At 42.4% G+C, this 19526-nt stretch overlaps 1 protein-coding gene across 2 annotated transcripts in view; it reads right to left on the bottom strand.

Moving 5' to 3' along the window:
• Positions 1 to 19526, bottom strand: part of UHRF2 (ubiquitin like with PHD and ring finger domains 2) — an 85227-nt gene that overhangs the window by 60704 nt on the left and 4997 nt on the right. For both annotated transcript variants that reach the window (XM_058170012.1, XM_058170013.1), the window contains exon 2: positions 14898 to 15140. In XM_058170012.1, the coding sequence (XP_058025995.1) occupies positions 14898 to 15140 (243 nt within the window). The remainder of the gene's footprint in view (positions 1 to 14897; positions 15141 to 19526) is intronic.

A 19526-nucleotide genomic window follows, 5' to 3' on the forward strand; every position in this document is an offset into this window, starting at 1 on the left:
TAGTCTCCTACATTTTGCTGAAAAATGAATTTAATATCTTTTAAAAATATGCTCCTAAACCTATCGTAATTAAAGTCACATTACAAATTAATATCATGCAAGAAGATTGCCCTGAAAATAGTCAGATTAACTTCCTTGGCTTTCTCCATACCCCAGATTACCAACCTCTGCAGCATATCTAGGAAAGCTACAGAATCAGAAAGAAACTGGTTCTTAATAACACATTCCACTGATGGATTAACATAGTTGTACATAGGTCTGTTTATATAGACACCCAATGACATCCATATACAACATATTTTAAAATAGATAAAATACAGTTTAAAATATAGTATCATAAACCAACAATCTAAAGAACAGGTTTTCAAGATAAATTTTTAGGGACAGTGAAAGCAGTCAACTAAAATACATTATTTATCTATGCTTAAAATCTGTCTCAATATAATAAGTAACTTGAAAACAGAATAGAGACCAAACATGTTTATATTAGTATAATAAATTATTTCATAACAAAGCCACACAATTTAATGTTTTCCTTAAATCTTTCCAGGGGCTAAAATTGTGTTGTTATTTTTATGTACAATAGTTCAAGAGGGTGGTACGATAAAGACAGTTTTTCCTCTGTTGTAGCCCCCAGGCATGCTGCTAAAGATGTTCCTAGCAACTTAGCATCCTGATTAACTTTACACATGGTGACTAAGAATAGGTAATCCCACTAGACATTCACATTTTAGATCAGATGGGCACAAACTATTGAGACGAAAGTCCACATTGATAAATTAACCTTGTAAGTTACAAGGAAATATTTGGAGTCCTGATTAGCTGTTTTGTAGCTAGCAGTAATGAAACCATGAGAGGTGACGGCAGCAGTGAGGCCTGGAAGTATTCAGAAGCATGTCTTTCGTGACAATGGCTATAAATTTACTACTTTTTATAAAATATTGGTGAACCTCATGTAGTAGCTCATGTAGTAGCTATGTAGTGAAACTACTTCAATTTCAGAAAAGACATCTTTAATGGTAGCTAAGATAAAAATTAGTCTTGTAAATTCCCAGGCAGATGTGCAGTGCATAAATTGTCAATGTCCTTGAAATAACTCCTTCAGAGCACCCCTCCCCCCAATCTGGCCTGTGTTACTTCTTCTCAAATAAACTGAAATCCTTCTCCCCTACCACCTTCCCAGGTTTCATTCACATTTATTGTACATATCAAGAGATATGTTGCAATTTGAAGTTAGAAAGTCACTGAGAAGCTGTCATAGGAATGTATTAAGTACTAGGCCAAAATTTCAGTCTCTGTATTTACGTACAAGAATAGCATACACAGATACAACAACCATTTCTTTTTATGTGCACACACTCTCCTTATGGGGTTTTTTTGTGTGTACACATATATACATATACACACATACATATTTTCCAGGAGGAGAAAGAAAAATTCTCTCTTTCTACATGAAATGAGCTTAAAATCATTGTCCCTCTGCTGCCAGCTGCCAAAAAAAAAAAAAAATGTAATGAATTTGGTAGGAAAGAAGGAAAAGCCACAGGAAAAAATGCTTAAATCTACTGTATTTCATCAATTATAACAAGAATACAGTGGTTTTAAGTAACTTTGTAGGGGGAAAGTGATACAAATAGTCTCCTGTAGATTAACTAAACAGTAAACTGGGACTATTTGGAAGTGATGATCACAAGGCTTGAAGCAGTAGGCCACTTACAAAGATTCCATGGTCACATTTTTAAAAGGTGAGTGCAGAAAAGGTATGTCACGTGCTGCCACCTTCTGAGATGACACTTCTATATAGAGATAAAGTTTTGCCTTGAAACAAGAATGGAAACAAGAAGGGGCGGTTTCGTATATAAATATATGTGTTAATTATAATTTTAAAAAGCAAAGACACTTTTGCAATCTTAAATGGGAAATTCAGGATTTGACAACGGAGATATCCCAGAAACTGAAATCTACATGCACACGCACTTATACAAACCCAGAGTTCTCACATCTGTAAATTTTCATTTCACAAAGCTGTTCTTTGTTAAAATAAAATAGTTGTTGCACATATTTATATGTAATATAAAATTTGTCTCTCCAATTTATATATAACCTGTAATCCAGGGTGGATTTGATTTAAATCAATTTAAATCCTGATTTAATCACTAGTAAAAAGGCTTGATTTAATTCAACTCGATTTAAATCATAATTTATAAAGAGCAACTATCATATCTGTCCCACAGAGACTCCTCCTCTGACCCACTGTTTACTCACCGACAGTCCCAATATTGCAGAATATAGAGCCTCATGCTACAGTAGTGGCCAAAATTGTGGAAACCTTCTGGAAAAGTATATTTTTGAGGTTTGATGGCTAATAGAGCCACTTTTTTTTTGGAGTTTCAAGATAATCATATGCCATTACTGGAATGGACCAGACCTTAACCCAATTGAAAATCTATGGAGCCGACTAAAGAAACTTGTTAGTCAGAAGCAACCTAGCAATAAAACCCAGTTAATAGAAGCAATCATTCAATCTTGGTTTCACATTATAACAGCTGCAGAACCAAAAGACTTGGTTCACTCCATGGGAAGACGTAAGGCCATAATTCATGCTAAAAGTTTCCCAACTAAGTATTAACTGATATGATAATTTTTGTATATCTTGCTTTTTTCTATGGTGAAAATTTTTGTATATCTCATTTTTCTACGTGTTTCACTTTTTTCTTTATACTGTAACTGCTATTCTAATAGTAAATCCTTCATAAAAGTTATTGCATTACATTCTTTATTAAATTATCTTTCCATTGTTATATAATTTTATGGTACTACTGCAAAAAAAAGTGGTGTTATTAGCAAGTTTTAGAAAATACACTTTTCCCAAAAGGTTTCCACAATTTTGGCCACTACTGTACATAACAAAGCTCCATTTCATGCTGAATAAATTAAATTATTAATGTAACTTAAATAGAAAACTATCTTTAGATAGATTTTTACTCTAAAAGCATTTTATTAAAATAAATTTGATAAAATCAAAAAAATCTGATTTAAATCAAAAAATCCAATTAAAATAAAAAAATCTGATTAATTTTTTTTAGATCGATTTTTATCCACCCTGCTGTAATCTAAGTAGATGCCACTGTTCCAAAAGTTGGATTATTTTAATGACTTTGAGCTACAAAGTAGTTCATAAGAGCTGACAGACAAGATACAGTAGCTCCCAGAATCTAACAAATCATTACATTTGCAATTGTTAAAGCATTAATTACTCTAAGGTATTTTCCTTCCGCCTGCACAGTCTTGTTTATATAGATTTAAAAGAGTTTTCCTATTCTGTAGAGGCACTTGTAATTTCAAATTATTATTTAGGGAGTAGAAGAGAAAAATTGTTTGGATAGGTCATAAACTGGATCTAATGAAGTTGAACTTTTATTTCCCAGTAAATGAAATCTAGTACAATCATAAACAAAAAATTATAAATAAGGACTAATATTCCTATTACTTAAATGTTACATTTCTAAAGCAAACATAATTCTATATAAATGTCACAAAAGTAGACAGATAGTATCCATTTTTATGATCCTCTATTAGTGAAAATCACTTTCAGAACTACTGAAAGGCAACATAAGATCTAATAGACCTCTATACAAGGAAAGAGATATGAGGCAGAAAGTTGATAAAATGAAGGAATGGATTAAAGAAAAATCACCCATGCACAAGAACAAGCATATAACTGAAAAAAAAGGGAATAGCCGGCTATAAAACCAATAGGTTCCAAAGAACAATACAAGGATGTTGTGTGTGTGTAAATGAATTTCTATAGATTCCAAAATTCATTCAGACAAATAGTAGAAGCTGAATTTATATATAAAGTGAAACATAACAAAAATATTGAGCCACATTTAGTACTATTTTATAAGAATGATGGGCCTTCTTGTTCCAGCCATTTTATATCCTCTTCTACTTTGTCCCTCTGAACCTGGACACTGTGTCCATTTGTTTTATCCTCTATACAGAGAAATGAAGGAACGTGTGTAACAGAGGATGAGCAGGATGAAACTACCGTATTTTTCAGTGTATAAGATGCACCTTTTTTACTCCCAAAAAGAGGGTGAAAATCTGTGTGCGTCATATACTCCAAATGTAGCCCCGCCCACCCACCAGCCCCCACGCTTTGGACATTTTCGACCTCTGTGTGTTGCATTTTTGGACGGTTCCAAGCAGAGGGGATCTGGGTCAGGGCACAGCCTGAGAAACAAGCCTCTTCAGGATGGTCTGTGGGTGGGGTAATCTGACTGGCGGCTTCGGCGAACAAGGCGGGCCCCATGGTTCGCAGCTGGTTCCCCATCTGGCCGCCCAGCGGGCAGCTCAGGGCAGACAATGGCCCCAATGATTTCACTCCCCAGCAATGTGAGGAGCTGCCACCACCGCCTAAGCCCTCTCCGCACCTGGGAGCCCCTGAAGCAAAACGTTCCTCCTTTCCAGCACCGCTGCCCATTGGCCCAATCCAATTCGCAGAGCCGCATTTTAGGCAGTGGCCTGTTTCCCTCCAATATGCTTTGGTGAACCAGCGAGGAAAACATTTTCAGGTGGCAGCGCCAGCTGCACTTTTTGGATTCGGAGAAGAAAGCGCTTTGCATAGTGTAGCAGGGAATGGGGTGGGGGGTTGATCGGTCATTTGAAGAGGAGGAAGCTGCACCGGATAAAATCTCCATCATCAAGCGGGTCTCAGAGGATATGGCTGACTACTTCTACAAGAGAAATGGGGGAGGACCCAGGCTGACAGGTGGGGCACCTTCCTGGACAACGTCGGCTTTGGCTCTTTCCTCAGTGAAAGCCCTCTGCAAGGACTGCATGGTGGAGAGGTGCCGGGTGCTGTGGCTGAAGAGCCAACTTAGGGAGTACTATAAAGCTGTCTGCAATCTCCTCAAAACAGCTTGATGGTGGAAATCTTATCCGGGGCAGCCTGAGGGGGGGGGGAGTGGCAGAGGGCCAAAGCATCAGCACCCCCACTCCTCTGCCTCTCCTCCTCCAACGCCGACCACAGCACGTGCAATTAAGAGTGTGTATATTCCCCCTCCCCTTCAAACGACCGATCAACCCCCCGCCCCCATTCCCTGCTATGCTATGCAAAGCACTTCCCTCCCTGAATCCAAAAGCATGCCGTGCAGCTAGCGCTGCCACCTGAAAATGCTTTCCTCCCTGGTTCCCCGAAGCGCTTTCCTTTGCAATCCTAACCCCGCCCCCATTCCCTGCTATGCTATGCTATGCGGCTTTGTAGTACTTGCTAAATTGGCTCTTCAGCCACAGCACCCGGCACCTCTCCACCGTGCAATCCTTGTAGAGGGCTTTCACTGAGGAAAGAGCCAATGCCGGCAGCTTCCAGGAAAGTGCCCCCCCCCACCTGTCAGCCTGGGTCCTCCCCTGTTTCTCTTGTAGAAGTAGACAGCCACGTCCTCCGAGACCCGCTTGACGGTGGAGATTTTATCTGGGTGCAGCTTCCCCCTCCCCTTCAAATGACCGATAAATCCCCCACCCCCATTCCCTGCTACGCTACACAAAGCGCTTTCCTCCCCGAATCCAAAAAGTGCAGCTGGCGCTGCCACCTGAAAATGCTTTCCTCGCTGGTTCACCAAAGCATTTTGGAGGGAAACTGGCCATCGGCTGAAACATGGCTCTGCGAATTGCAGCGGGCCAATGAGCAGAGGTAGAATTCTTTTTTTCTTGTTTTCCTCCCCCAAAATTAAGGTGCGTCTTATACTCCAGTGCATCTTATACACCGAAAAATATGGTATCTTAAAGACTGAATGTAGTCATAATCCATTCACTGGAACCACTAGATCATAAACCACACAAAAAAATAGCACTTTTCTGGCATAAGAATGAGAGTTATGACCATACTTCAGTTACAGCACTAAAGTTAGAAGCACAGGTAAATGGTTTATAAGAACTGAACTGAATGCTTGAATTCTAGCTGCAGCAGTATGTATTTCAACAAATTTCTATGGTAACTGAATATTAAACAAGGCAAATAAATAAAATAAATAAATAAATAAATAAAAAGGCTTTTACATTTTCAGCCACATCAAACAGTGCATGGGTTCACATGGAATACAGCTTATAAATATCATTTTAAAAATTGCAGTCACAATAAAAAACACCTAATTACAATACTATAATAAAAGAAAATTCTCAATGTTATATTATCAATATGTTAATTTTCAGAGATTCTATAATTACTATTTAAGTTTTCCAACAGAAATCAGGAACTAGGAGTAAACCAAGAAATAAATTGTTCTATTCTAATAAATTCATAGTTCATATTTTCCTGAACCCTTGTACAGTTCAAGCCATGGAAAAAACACCATTCCTTAAGGACTACTGACAGGTACGTCAAAGGAGGCTACATCAGAATCGAAGTTTCTTTGCCTGATTTAAAATCCCAATACTGCACAAATCAAGCATTACACCATATAATTTAGTCAACAGACATTTAAACTTTAACTAGACAATCTGTGACCAATTGGGCAATTATTTCAGAGAAACATAATGACCACGGGAGGTAATAGAGTAGTCAGAGTAGAAGCCATTTTCCAAGTAGAGGATTCGAGACTCCAGGCATGAGTTGACTCTTCTCCTATAGCTCTACAGACTGAGTTTAAACTGAAGAGACACCCTCTGCTGACACTCCCAGTTTCGACGCAGTCTTGAGCTCAGACAGACTTCTGGAAGAAAAGCTCTTGTGGCTTTTCTTCTATAATTAGGCAGTCAGGTCAAACTTGATGTTTCTTTGCAATCTGGTGAAGTTAGGATTGCAGACTACTGCGACTAATTAAGGGAGCTTGGCTCGAGCCGCTGTTTGCTCAAGCAAACGTTTTTCCGGCGCTAAGGACTTAGCTGTCAGGAGGCCAAATACACAAGCCTCACTGACATCAGGCGCCATTTTGAAAGTGCGGGAAGGGCCGTTGACCCAAGAACACTCTAAAAACTTCGTTGCTTGCTCACAGGTTGGAAGTGAAGCCAAAGAGCGGAAAGCCCAGGCAACGTGAGAATAGACACCGGAGGTAGTGTGGGCGTACAGGGAAGATGCGCTGTGGCTAGCCTGACTCCCTGTGGGGAGTGTTTGCCAGGGCTTCCATTTGGGCATGAAAAGCCAAGCAAGAGAGCAACAGCTTGGCGCACGTCCAGACCTATACAGTCCCTTTCACCACCACCTCAGGGTAGGGAGGTGAACAGGAGTAGCAGGCCCCCACCTGAAGCTTTGTTCACTCCAACAGCAGCGGGAATCCACCTGCTGAAGGATTCTGTGGGGGATATGCCACAGATGGTCCAAAGATGGATCTTGGAAGTGGTGCAAAGAGGATTTAAGGTGGGCAGAGACTATAACCACCAGATTCCGGCTCTATGGTGCCGGAAGTTTCACGCCAGGGGAGGTTCCAACCATTTCAGGAACGGGAGGCCCCTGAATCATATCACCACCCAGAATCCTCGGCCTCTTCAGAGGGAAGTGAGGACTTGGTCTCTCTGGATGAGGGACAGATTGACCAAGAGCTGTCGAATGAGGAGGGCCTGACACCTGACCAACCAGTCTTTAAGGGTCTGTTCAGGCCCCATTTATTCAAGGCCTTCCTTTACAAGGCTAAGAGCTCAACCCATTTGGGTGCGAACACCTCTAGAAATGACAATGTTAGTAGGGAACAAGACCCTTCAAACCTGCTTTTTTCCAAACCAATGACGGAAGCGGAGGCTATCCCAGCGCACCCACCCACCCGCATTTTATGGATGTCATTCAACAGCAGTGGGCATCACCAGGAGCTAACCCCAGCCCCACGTCATTTGACAAGAAGTACTATAATATGGCACCGGCCCTCACCAAGCTTCTTCAGACCCCCGAGGTTGATGAGCCAGTGATGGCATTAGCATCTTCTTCTCCTACCCTCACTGAGGATGTGTTAAGACCACAGGAAAGAAAACTGGAGCTGGCGCTACATACAGTGCACCAGGCGGCTACCTGGGCTGTTAAGATAGCCAAGGCGGCTTCTTTTTCCACCAGAGCGCCACTGCTATGGTTGAAACAAATGCAGGACAGGGTGTCGTTCAGTGACCTTAGAATACAACAGGATTTCAATAAGGTGATTATTATTATTATTATTATTATTTATTCAATTTTTATACCGCCCTTCTCCCGAAGGACTCAGGGCGGTGTACAGCCAAGGTAAAACAGACAATGTAATATACAATTAAAATACGAATTAAAAAACTTATTACATAATTGGCCTAAAACTTTGGAACATAAAAACTAAAACCCACTAAAAATTAATAATAAAAATTTAAAACCAATAAAATTTAAGCCACCAAATTCACAGCGGACGCCACGCTTAACTCCAAGTTTGGAGCCAGGGCCATCGCTGCATCAGTCACAGCCAGACATATGCTCTGGCTCAAACACTGGCAGGCAGACACCAAGAGAAAGTGAAGGTTGGCATCAGCCCCATTTAAGGGGGAAAATTTGTTTGGGGAGTCCTTACATCCAATGTTGGTGGAATCTAGGAACAAACAGTGAGTGTTTCCATCTCTGGCTAGGCAGTTGGACCGCCGTAACTCACCTCCCTTTCGAAGGCCTCATTTTCGTCCCTATACAGGACAGAATTTTCAGAGATCACAAAGAGGCTTTTTCTACAGGCAAGATTATCAGTCAGGATAGAGGTTCGCGGATAAAAATCAATCGCAACCCCAGAATAGACAGTCATTTCGGGGAGGGGCAATAGCCCCTTTCGGAGATCGCGATGACTCCAGAACAAGGGCTCCCATTGGTGACCCAGCTAGGTCTTTTTGTAGACCAATGGGAGGAGATTTCTACGGATGTGTGGGTAAGGGAAACCATAAGATTTGGTCTCGCTATAGAATTTTTTGCAACACCTCCGAGGTTTTTTATCCATTGTCCCATATCAAGGGACACCTCAAAGAGAATGATCATGGAAACCGCCATTCACCATCTATTGGAGATCAGGACGGTAAAACCAGTCCCAGACAAACAGACGGGACAAGGATATTACTCCATCCTCTTCGTTATTCAGAAAGGCTCAGGAGGGTAGTGACCAATTCTAAATCTCAAAGGCCTAAACAGGTATCTGAGGTATCGGAAGTTCAAGATTCATTCTCTCCAATCGATCTTATAAAATGTCAGAGAGGAAGACTTCTTGACCTCAATCGACCTTACAGAAGCTTACCTACACATTCCGATCTTAACATCTCACAGTCAGTACCTGAGTTTTTACAATGGCAGGCATGTTCTGTCCCCCCCATCTCAGTCCGGGAGGCACGAGAAATGACTCAATTAGCCAGCAATTGAGTCCACGGCAGCTATCAGCTCTGGCAGCAACCCAGTGAGCGTCTGCCAAGGTTTTTCTATTATCTTTCTTGATGCCAGTGTGTCAACCAGGAAATCAGGAATAAACAGCACTTCAGCTCAAGTTCTCTCTAGGCAGTTTGATTTGTTCGTCACGAAGCAGTATAGCAGCCCCTCCTGCTTTTATACCCTGTGGGGTGTGGCTCCGTGACTCAGCACTTTCTAGGCCTGCCCCACCCCTGCTTCTGTTGTTCCCGCCTCTCTTGTCTACGAAACCTGGGATTTAACCCGAACTGATTGTCCTCAGCTGGGTCTGGAAGCGTTTCCCGGGCGCGGGGGAGATACAGGAGATAGAGGCCTCGTCACCTCTTCCACCTGGCCTGCCTCTGGCTCCTGGAGCTGAGCCAGAGAAGCCGGCCCTGCAGAAGGCAGCCCTGACAGCCCTTCCCCCTCACTCTCTGAGTCACTCTCTGGCAGGGGTTGTGTTTTCAGGGAACAGGAGTGTCAGATTATAACCACAGACGCCAGCCTGGGGGGCTGGGGAGCCCATTGCCAGAATATCATGGCACAAGGGAAGTGGTCCCGGGTGGACTTATGGCAGAGCATAAATTGGTTGGGAGTTGAGGACGGCCCACTTAGCCCTCAAGGAATTCAGGGAACAGATTGCGGGCCATCATATCCTCCTCCTCACCAACAATGTGGCCACAAAGGCACATATAAACAGACAAGGGGGCACTCAGTCGACAAAAGTGGAGCTGCTATGTCACTGGGCAGAGAAGAATGTATGGTCCATCAGAGCGGAGCACATTTTGGGCTCGAAAAATGTCCAGGCAGATTGGCTGAGCAGGGCCACCATAGACCATTTGGAGTGGCACCTGCACCTGGACTTGTTGAGGGAGATACTGGATCGATTTGGTCGGCCAGTTCTGGACCTTTTTGCTTCTCCGGTAAACAGCCAACTGCCTCGCTTCTTCTCCAAGTTCCCAGCACCAGGGTAAGATGGAGTGTACGCCCTTCGTTGCCCATGGCCCCGGGGACTTCTATATGCATTCCCACCCCTGGCATTGATACCGAGGGTGGTCAGAGAATCCTGCATGAGGGGGCAGGTCATACTCATTGCGCCTCATTGGCCCAAACATCCATGGTTCATGGATCTGGTCAGCCTGTCGATTGCCAGACTGTGGAGGATACCTCCCGACAGGGTCTCCTTCAGCCAGGGTCCCATCTACCACCCAGATCCACAATGGCACTTGATCGTGTGGCGGTTGAGCAGAGACTTCTGAATTTTAGGATTAGTAGAGACTCAATAAAGTTTTGTTTAATCAACGGATTATAGGTCAATAGTTGTGTTTGAAAGTTTGACTGTCTCATGACCATAACTGTGATTTAGGAAGGAACACAATTTAAAATTAAAGGCTAAGTTAAAACTAACATTTCATTTTAATGTACGCCAATTAATGTACATTCAAAGTGACAATAAAGTTATTCCAAGATTCTAATAATCATATTTTTAAAGCCTAGTTCGGGTGGGGGGGTTCTCAATAAGCAGAATTGTTCTAAGGGATCCTGGAAGTCTTCTAGTCCAACCCCCTGCTCAAGTAAAAAATCCTATACAATTTCAGACAAATGGTTGTCCAATCTCTTCTTAAAAACCTTTAGTGTTGGAGCCATCCACAACTTCTGGAGGCAAGTCTTTCCACCAATTAATTGTTCTGTCAGGAAATTTCTCCTTAGTTCTAGATTGGTTCTCTCTATTATTAGTTTCCATTCATTGTTTCTTGTCCTGCCCTCAGAACAAAAATAGGTTGACCATGTCTTTGTGGCAGTGTTGTGTCTGCGCCCCCCGAGCCGGGCCCCCTGCCAGAAAGTGATTCGGAAAGTGAGGGGGAAGGGCCATCAGGACTTACCTCTGGAGCACCGGCTTCCCTGGCTCAACTCCAGGAACCAGAGGCAGGCCAGGTGGAGGAGATAACGAGGCATCCGTCCTCTGACTCTTCCCCCCCAGGCCACGCCTCCAGACACGGCTGATAGCAATCAGGTTTGGCTGGACCCTAGGTTTCGTAGGCAGGAGAGGCGGGAACAACAGAAGCAGGGGTGGGGCAGGCCTAGGAAGTGCTGAGTCATGGAGCCACACCCCACAGGATATAAAAGCAGCAAGGGCTGCTATACCACTTCGTGGCAAGCAAATCAACTGCTTAAAGGGAGAATTAGAGCTGAAGTCCTGTTTGTTCCTGGTTTCCTGGCTGACTCATCAGCATCAAGAGAGATAACACAGACACTTGTCAGACGCTCGCTAGTTTGCTGCCAGAGCTGATAGTTGCCGGATAATTAAGTCATCGCTCGTGTCTCCCAGACTGCGGAGGGGGATAGAACAGGCAGGCCCTTAAATATTGGAATACTGCTAGTCCTTCATTAAACTAAACATACCCAATTCCTGCAACTGTTCTTCGTATGTTTTAGCCTTCAGCCCCCTATACATCTTTCTTGCTCTTGTCTGAAATCTTTCTAGAGTTTCAACATCTTTTTTATATTGTGGCGACCAAGTATGGCCTTACCAGGGCATTATGAAGTGGTAATAACACTTCACGTGATCTTGATTCTATCCCTCTTTTAAAGCAGCCAAGAACTACTGTATGTTGGCTTTTTTAGTAGTTGAGACACTGCTGGCTCATTATTTAAGTGACTGTCATTTGGAAGTAAAGGAATCCTTAGTTATAAATTTGATATAAATTCTCCATTACTTCCCTCTTTTTAATAACTCGTGCTGTCTCGCTGACAATCCAGTTTAGCAGAAAGAGATTTGGTTTTTGTTTGGTCAATGAAATGTTTAGGACCAGATACTGTATAACGTTAAAGGTGAAAAGGGGACTACAATTTCTGTAAACTTCCACCAAGAGCCACTCAGTTTGAAGAAAAGTTTTTCTTTCCATAACTAATTTAAAAAATTCTAGAGAGGGACAGCAATATTGAAAATATATATTAATCCAGTTTAAGGAATCAGAAATAATACTGGTTACAGTTCAAACACAAGATCCATAAGCAAATGATTGCTTCAAATCAACTAACATATTAAGTTGAGATGCCTAGGGCAGATTTCAGTACTAAATGCAAAGGCAACTATTGTTATTCATAATTTAAAACTTATTAAAACATTTGGAAAGACATAAAAACATGTACTGCAGTGGGGTGGAGAAAGAAAACCCTGTTATTTCCCCTTATTTAATGAAGATTAACAAAATTTTGTTTCGTTTATTTAATAAAAATAAAGCTTGCTTGAATAGCCTACAGCAATAGCCAGTGTACCATAGCATTGATCTAGACTCAGGAAGGTCCTAACATGGAAACTCTCAGACCAACCTACCTCCTCAGGTTTCTGTGGGTTAAATGGAGATGCAATACAACTCATCTTTGGCCACTAAATAAAATGTAAGATAGAAATCTAATTGTTTTTAATTAGTTAATTTAAGAGAGCCAATTTGATGTCAATTTGACCAGGATAGAAAATGGGAAACTATGAGTTCTAGACCTGCCTCAGATACAAAGTCCGCTAGGTGACTATGATCCAATCACTCTCTCTTAACCTTAGGAAGAAGGCAATGGTAAACCATTTCCAAAGTCTTGTCAAAAAGAATTGCAAGGACTTGTCCAGGAAGTTACCAGGAATCTACCGAGTTTCTCAGAAAATAAGACTGAGTCTTATTTTCTTTTAGACTTGAAAATAAGCACTTGGGTTTATTTTCAAGGTGGTCTTACTTTTTTTGAGATGCACCAGGCCAGACTCGCTGAGCTGGATGTGCCATCACTTCCATTCCGAGCCTTCAGCGTTCGGAATAGAGGCTTTTTGGCAAACAGGAGGAAAATGGGAAGGGGGATTTTGCTGCCTGTCATCCTTCCCTCAGTCTGTGCTGAGCTTGAGGAATGGATGACAGGCAGCAAAATCCCCCTCCCCATTTTCCTCCCATTCACCAAAAAGCCTCCATTCCGAACACTGAAGGTTCGGAATGGAGGCAATGGCACGTCCAGCTCACCAAATCTGGCCTGCTGCACCTCAAAAAAAGTAAGACCGCCTCAAAAATAAACCCAAGTGTTTATTTTGCATTTGCCAAAAAGCCTCCTGTGAGCCTCCCACAAAGAGGGAAAAAGCAAAGCAGCTGGCTGCAGAGCTGCCTGCTTTGGGGAAACGGCCCAACAACCAGAAGTACTGCACCCAGAAACCGAAGGGCAAAAGCGGTATTTGCGTTGCCCCAAGGGGCCAGCGGGCTGCATCTGCAGCCTGATAGTTGCCCCCCTCCTGTACCAGTGCCGTGCTGGCCATGTCCATCCCCCTGGGCTTATTTTCAGAGTAGGGGTAATATTAGGCCCGAAAATTAGAGTTGGGCTTATTATTGGGGTAGGTTGTGTTTTCAGAGAAACAAGATAGACTGACTTGAAAGGCACCCAAAATAATAATAGTTATTATTATTAAACAATATTTCCCAAACTTATTCCAATGTAATATACTGTTGCCCCCATAATTTCCACCCAGCAGATTTTAATTTTGGAATCATGGGACCTTTGGTCCAATAAAGTATATAAAAGAAGACAATTTAGAAAAGGCTGCATATAACGCCTGGCCAATTCATATTTCTGATTACAGAAATTGCTTCCATCTGATATCGTCTTCTTTGTTAGACGTGCCTAGCACAACCAGCCACTTCATTCTAGAGCAGGGGTTCCCAACCCCCCATCTGTGGACCGGGACCGGTCAGCGGTATGCCAGCAACCGGGCCACGCAAACAACTGAAGCACCATCCGTGGGCTGCAGGCAGCATGCAAAACCACACACCCTCCAGTCATGGAAAAAACTTTCTTCACAGAACTGGTCACTGATACCCAAAAGGTTGGGGGGTACACTATTCTAGAGATTCCCCAAGCTTTGAAAAAATATGAAGCTAGAGGCTGCTGTGGAGAGGAAGAGATGGCTAAGTTGCTATTCCACTAGCACTTCTCTGTTCTAGCAGCTAATTTAAACTAAATGAAATCATTATAGAATACCATATTTTTTGGTGTATAAGACATACTTTTCCTCCCCTAAAAGAGGTTGGAAATGTTGGTCCGCCTTATACATCAAATACAGCCATTTTTGGGCTCCCAAACCCCACCCCGCTCGTCCCATTTTTGGGAAAAATGGGCTTGCTTTTTGCAAAAACAGGGTGTGCAGAGGGTTTGGGAAGATTGCAGAGTGCTCCTGGGTGCTGGGGAAGGCAAAAGCACCCCGTTTTTGTGAAAAACAGGTGAGAAACGGGCCCATTTTTGCAAAAAACGGGGCATGTAGAGGTTTGGGAGGCTTGCAGATTGCTCCTGGGGGCCAGGGAGGGCAAAAGCCTTTTTTTTCTTACTTACTTCTTCGAAATCTTGGTGCGTCTTATACACCGGTGTGTCTAATAGTCCAAAAAATATGGTATTTCCTGTTTTAGAACAGGTGTTCAATACGTAATCCTGATTTTTTTTAAATGAATTCACAATCAGCTTGGAAATGTAAGAAGACACAGTCAAGATTTAAAAAAATAAAAAAAAATACCTTGTATTCACCAATGCCAGGATCTATAAGAAATGAACGAGCTGATGTAGATGGCAAACTCGATGATCCACTGTTCACGCCTTGTTTGACTTTATTCTTACAGTTGGTAACCGCACAGGGACCAGGCTTTCCATCTTTTTTATTCAAAATTGTAGAAGGAACATCAGACTCTGAGCGTATCAAAAGCTGAACTATATCATTCAGTCCAACATTATAATCAAATAAGGTATGGCCATCTTCAAGCTATTTAAAAAATGCAAAAAAAAATCCATCAGAAAAATATATATTAAAAGAAATCAATATAGTATAAAAACCTCAAAATGAAAAACAGAAAAAGCTTGCATGAAAATAAAATATATGATTAATAGCTGGTATTAATGACATATCTTTGGTTTTTAGGGGATTTAGAACTCTCAATGAAAAGGTGGAAAAGCTTAATTGAACCAGAATAGACTCATTTATTTAATATATTTCTATTTTACAACTAAATAAACATAAAACAAAATGCTCCTTCCCTTTATAGGGAAACTTTCCACACCATTCCAGAGAGTTATTCGATATCCAAAATAGTTTTTCAGGGTCTATAGAAGGAAATAGCAAAAATTGTCTACCACTACTTTCTTCAAAAGAAGAAACAGCAAAGTACCGTACTCTCCACAGGAAGCCTAGAGCCAAATGTCAGTTTGGTATTGGATTTAATTACTTCTTAAAGAAAAATACTAGAAAAGGATTTAGTCATGTAATTTAACTTCTGGAAAATCACCAAAAATCATCCTGTATCAGGAAACTCTATTTATGGGCAGAGGTTTGTTCTCCAAGCTTGCTGCTCATCTCCCAGACGTTTTGTTGCCAAACTAGATTAACATCTTCAACTCCGCTGAATATGTTATGTAGTTTGGTAATGAAACGTTCAGGAGCCAATCAGCAAGCTTGGATGACGAACCTCTGCCTAAATCTACAACCCAAGCTACGAATATTCTCTACAATTTCTAATTCTGTTTCTGCTAATAATCCAATAAGTAAGAATAGGACAAGTGGTAGAACTCCAAATAAAATGTGATCTGTTAATTCACTACTTCTTTCCTATTTTTGTTCCTATACAGGAGAGATGAAGATACAGTAGTCCCATATAGAAAGATGCTGTTAAACTTTTTTAGTTAATCTCAGAATTACCTAGTGACACAAACTGGAGTCTTTAATTTCATATAATAAATACCTGATATATCTAAGATGTGAAAGAAAAGGAATTTCAAGTTATCATTCCAACTCTACTGCTGAAGACACTGCCACATGCCCAGCAACACCAGGGCCAAACAGCATTGCCAAACTTTGCCCTTACCCTATTTTCAGATTCTGCAAAAACTATTAAAACATTTCCTACTCTTCTTTCCTACCCAAAATTGAATATGAATTTGAGTTATGTAACAGCAAAAGTTAATACTGAAATCCTGTGTGCAATTTAGTTCCCCAAACTTTCACTTCAAGAAAAATAAGGCAAACAATAGAAACTAGGCTGCTGAATTCTGATGTCACTAGTTTTGCTTCAGAAGACACTCTACAATGCAGCACTTTACAGGCAGTCCTTGATTTATGACTGGTTGCTTAGTGACCATTCCAAATTACAATGGAAAAGTTATTTACGATCTGTTTCCAAAGTTACTATTGCTGCACCCATTGCCCTGCAGTCATGTGATCGCATTTTGGGAGCTTAGCAAGAAGCTCACCTGTATAGCGATTTGCAGTGTCCCACGTTCACATGACCCTGATGCACTTTTTTACTGATTTCTGTAGTTTATATTCAAAATTTCTGTAGTTTACAGCAAAAAACACATGCGGAAATTGATTCACTTAATGACTACCACAAAATGTTTAAAAAATCGGATCTGCTTGTTGTGATGCCTTGACCTACAACCACAACAACTTATGATCATAATTCAAAGTTCAGTAATGATAGCAAGTCAAGGACTGCCTCTATCTTCCACACATTGAAATCAAATGGCCATTTTTTGATACAGGTTAAAGCAAACTTTAACAAACGGTATTAGAGACACAAATTCAAATCCCATTCTCTACTTTAGTATTCTATAGCCATATGCCACTCATATGTGTTGCAAGTTCAAGTCATTTTTTAAAAAATTACAGGATGATCTTAGTATAATTACAGGAAGCCAGGTTGGGGAAGGTATTTTTCCTCATCTTATTAATAAGGGGTCCAGTCTGGGATCCAAACTGTATTAATTTTCTCATCTATTATTACACAAGAATGTAAGTTCCATTCAGGCTTTCAAAATCTGGAGAGTTTGGGAGTGGGAGGCACCGTTTATCGGTGGTTCTCCTCCTATCTCTCTGACCGGTCGCAGACGGTGTTGACAGGGGGGCAGAGATCGACCGCAAGGCGCCTTACTTGTGGGGTGCCTCAGGGGTCGATTCTCTCGCCTCTCCTGTTCAACTTCTACATGAAGCCGTTGTGCGAGGTCATCAGTGGCTTCGGGGTGAGTTATCAGCTGTACGCTAATGACACTCAGCTGTACTTTTCCACCCCGGGCCACCCCAACGAAGCTGTTGAACTGCTGTCTCGTTGCCTGGAGGCCGTACGGGTCTGGATGGGAAGAAACAGACTCAGACTCAATCCATCCAAGATGGAGTGGCTGTGGATGCCGGCACCCCAGTACAGTCAGCTGCAACCGCAGCTGTCTGTTGGGGGCGAGTCGCTGGCCCCAACAGAGAGGGTACGCAACTTGGGCGTTCTCCTGGATGGACGGCTGTCGTTTGAAGATCATTTGGCGGCCGTCTCCAGGAGAGCCTTTTACCAGGTTCGCCTAGTCTGCCAGTTGCGTCCCTTTCTGGACCGGGATGCCTTATGCACGGTCACTCATGCTCTCGTCACTTCCCGCCTGGATTATTGCAATGCTCTCTACATGGGGCTACCCCTGAAGTGCACTCGGAGACTCCAGTTAGTCCAGAATGCAGCTGCGCGGGTGATCGAGGGAGCTCCTCGTTGCTCCCGAGTAACACCGCTCCTGCGCAGTCTGCACTGGCTACCTGTGGTCTTTCGGGTGCGCTTCAAGGTTTTGGTTACCACCTTTAAAGCGCTCCATGGCTTAGGGCCCGGGTACTTACGGGACCGCCTGCTGTTACCTTATGCCTCCCATCGACCCGTACGCTCTCACAGAGAGGGTCTCCTCAGGGTGCCGTCCGCCAAGCAATGCCAGCTGGCGGCCCCCAGGGGAAGGGCCTTCTCTGTTGGAGCACCTACTCTCTGGAACGACCTTCCCCCCGGTTTCCGCCAAATATCTGACCTTCGGACCTTTCGCCGGGAATTAAAAACTCACTTATTTATTCAAGCGGGACTGGACTGATTTTTAAAATTTTTAATTTTAATTTTTAATCCTTTGTAATTTTATATGGGGTATTTTAGGTTAGGTTAATCTGACGGTTTTAATTCGGCCACTATTGAATAAGTATTTTAAATTGATATTTTAACTTTGTATACTTGCTGTTTTTATCTTTGGCTGTACAAAGTCCTGAGTCCTTCGGGAGAAGGGCGGTATAAAAATTTAAATAAATAAATAAATAAATAAATAAAATCGTATCAATAGAACTAGGGGAAGAAAAAAGCAAAAAAAATAGCTTTGTTTTCTCACTGTCCTCTTTATATTCAAGGTGAATTTCTAAAGCAGAAAACCTTCATGCCATAATTTCCAGGTAATAGCAACAGTACTTACACCAGTCACTTTTGTCTGGTGTCAAACCTGATTTCATTGAGGGCTACATCATGGTTGTGTTTGACCTCAGGGGGCTGGGGTGGACATGGCCAGGGTGGGCATGGCCAGCTCGACCTGTCAGGGGTGCCTGTGGTGGCCCAAGTGTTCTGCCAGCAAAAACGGGCTCCCAAGCTCAGTTTTCGGCTGCGATGGCCTCTTGCAACCCTCTATTAGCAAAAGCAGAGCTCGGGAGGGCTGCGGGTGGCCCTCCCAAGTTGTGTTTTTACTGGCAGAGGCACTGTGGGCAGGTCCTTCGCTGTTTCCAGCATGGCCCCGCAGGCCAGATCTAAGCCCCCAGTGGGCTGGATATGGCCCTCGGGCCTCGAGTTTGACACCCCTGACTTAGGTTTATACAGGTAGTATAAGAGATAGTCCTCGACTTACAACAGTTCGTTTAGTGACCGTTCAAAGTTACAACACTGAAAAAAGTGATTCGTGACTGTTTTTCACACTTATGACAGTTGCAGCATCCCATGGTCATGTGATCAAAATTCAGATTTTGGCAACTGGTTCATACTTATGACCGTTCCTGTGTCCCAAAGTCATGTGATCCCCATTTGCAACCTCCTAACAAGCAAAGTCAATGGGGAAGCTAGATTCACTTAACAACCATGTCATTATCAACTGCAGAGATTCACTTAACAACTGTACTAAGAAAGGTCGTAAAGTGGGGCAAAACTCACTTAACAAATGTCTCCGTGAATAACTAAAATTTTGGACTCAATGGTGGTCGTAAGTCAAGGACCACCTGTATACTGCTTCACAGTGCTTTACAGCCCACTCTAAGCAGTTTACAGAGTCAGTATATTGCCCCCAACAAACTGGGTTCTCATTTTACCAGCAAAACTCAAACTACCAGCTGTCA

Source organism: Ahaetulla prasina, chromosome 2, assembly GCF_028640845.1.
Source record: "Ahaetulla prasina isolate Xishuangbanna chromosome 2, ASM2864084v1, whole genome shotgun sequence".
Classification (NCBI taxonomy): domain Eukaryota; kingdom Metazoa; phylum Chordata; class Lepidosauria; order Squamata; family Colubridae; genus Ahaetulla; species Ahaetulla prasina.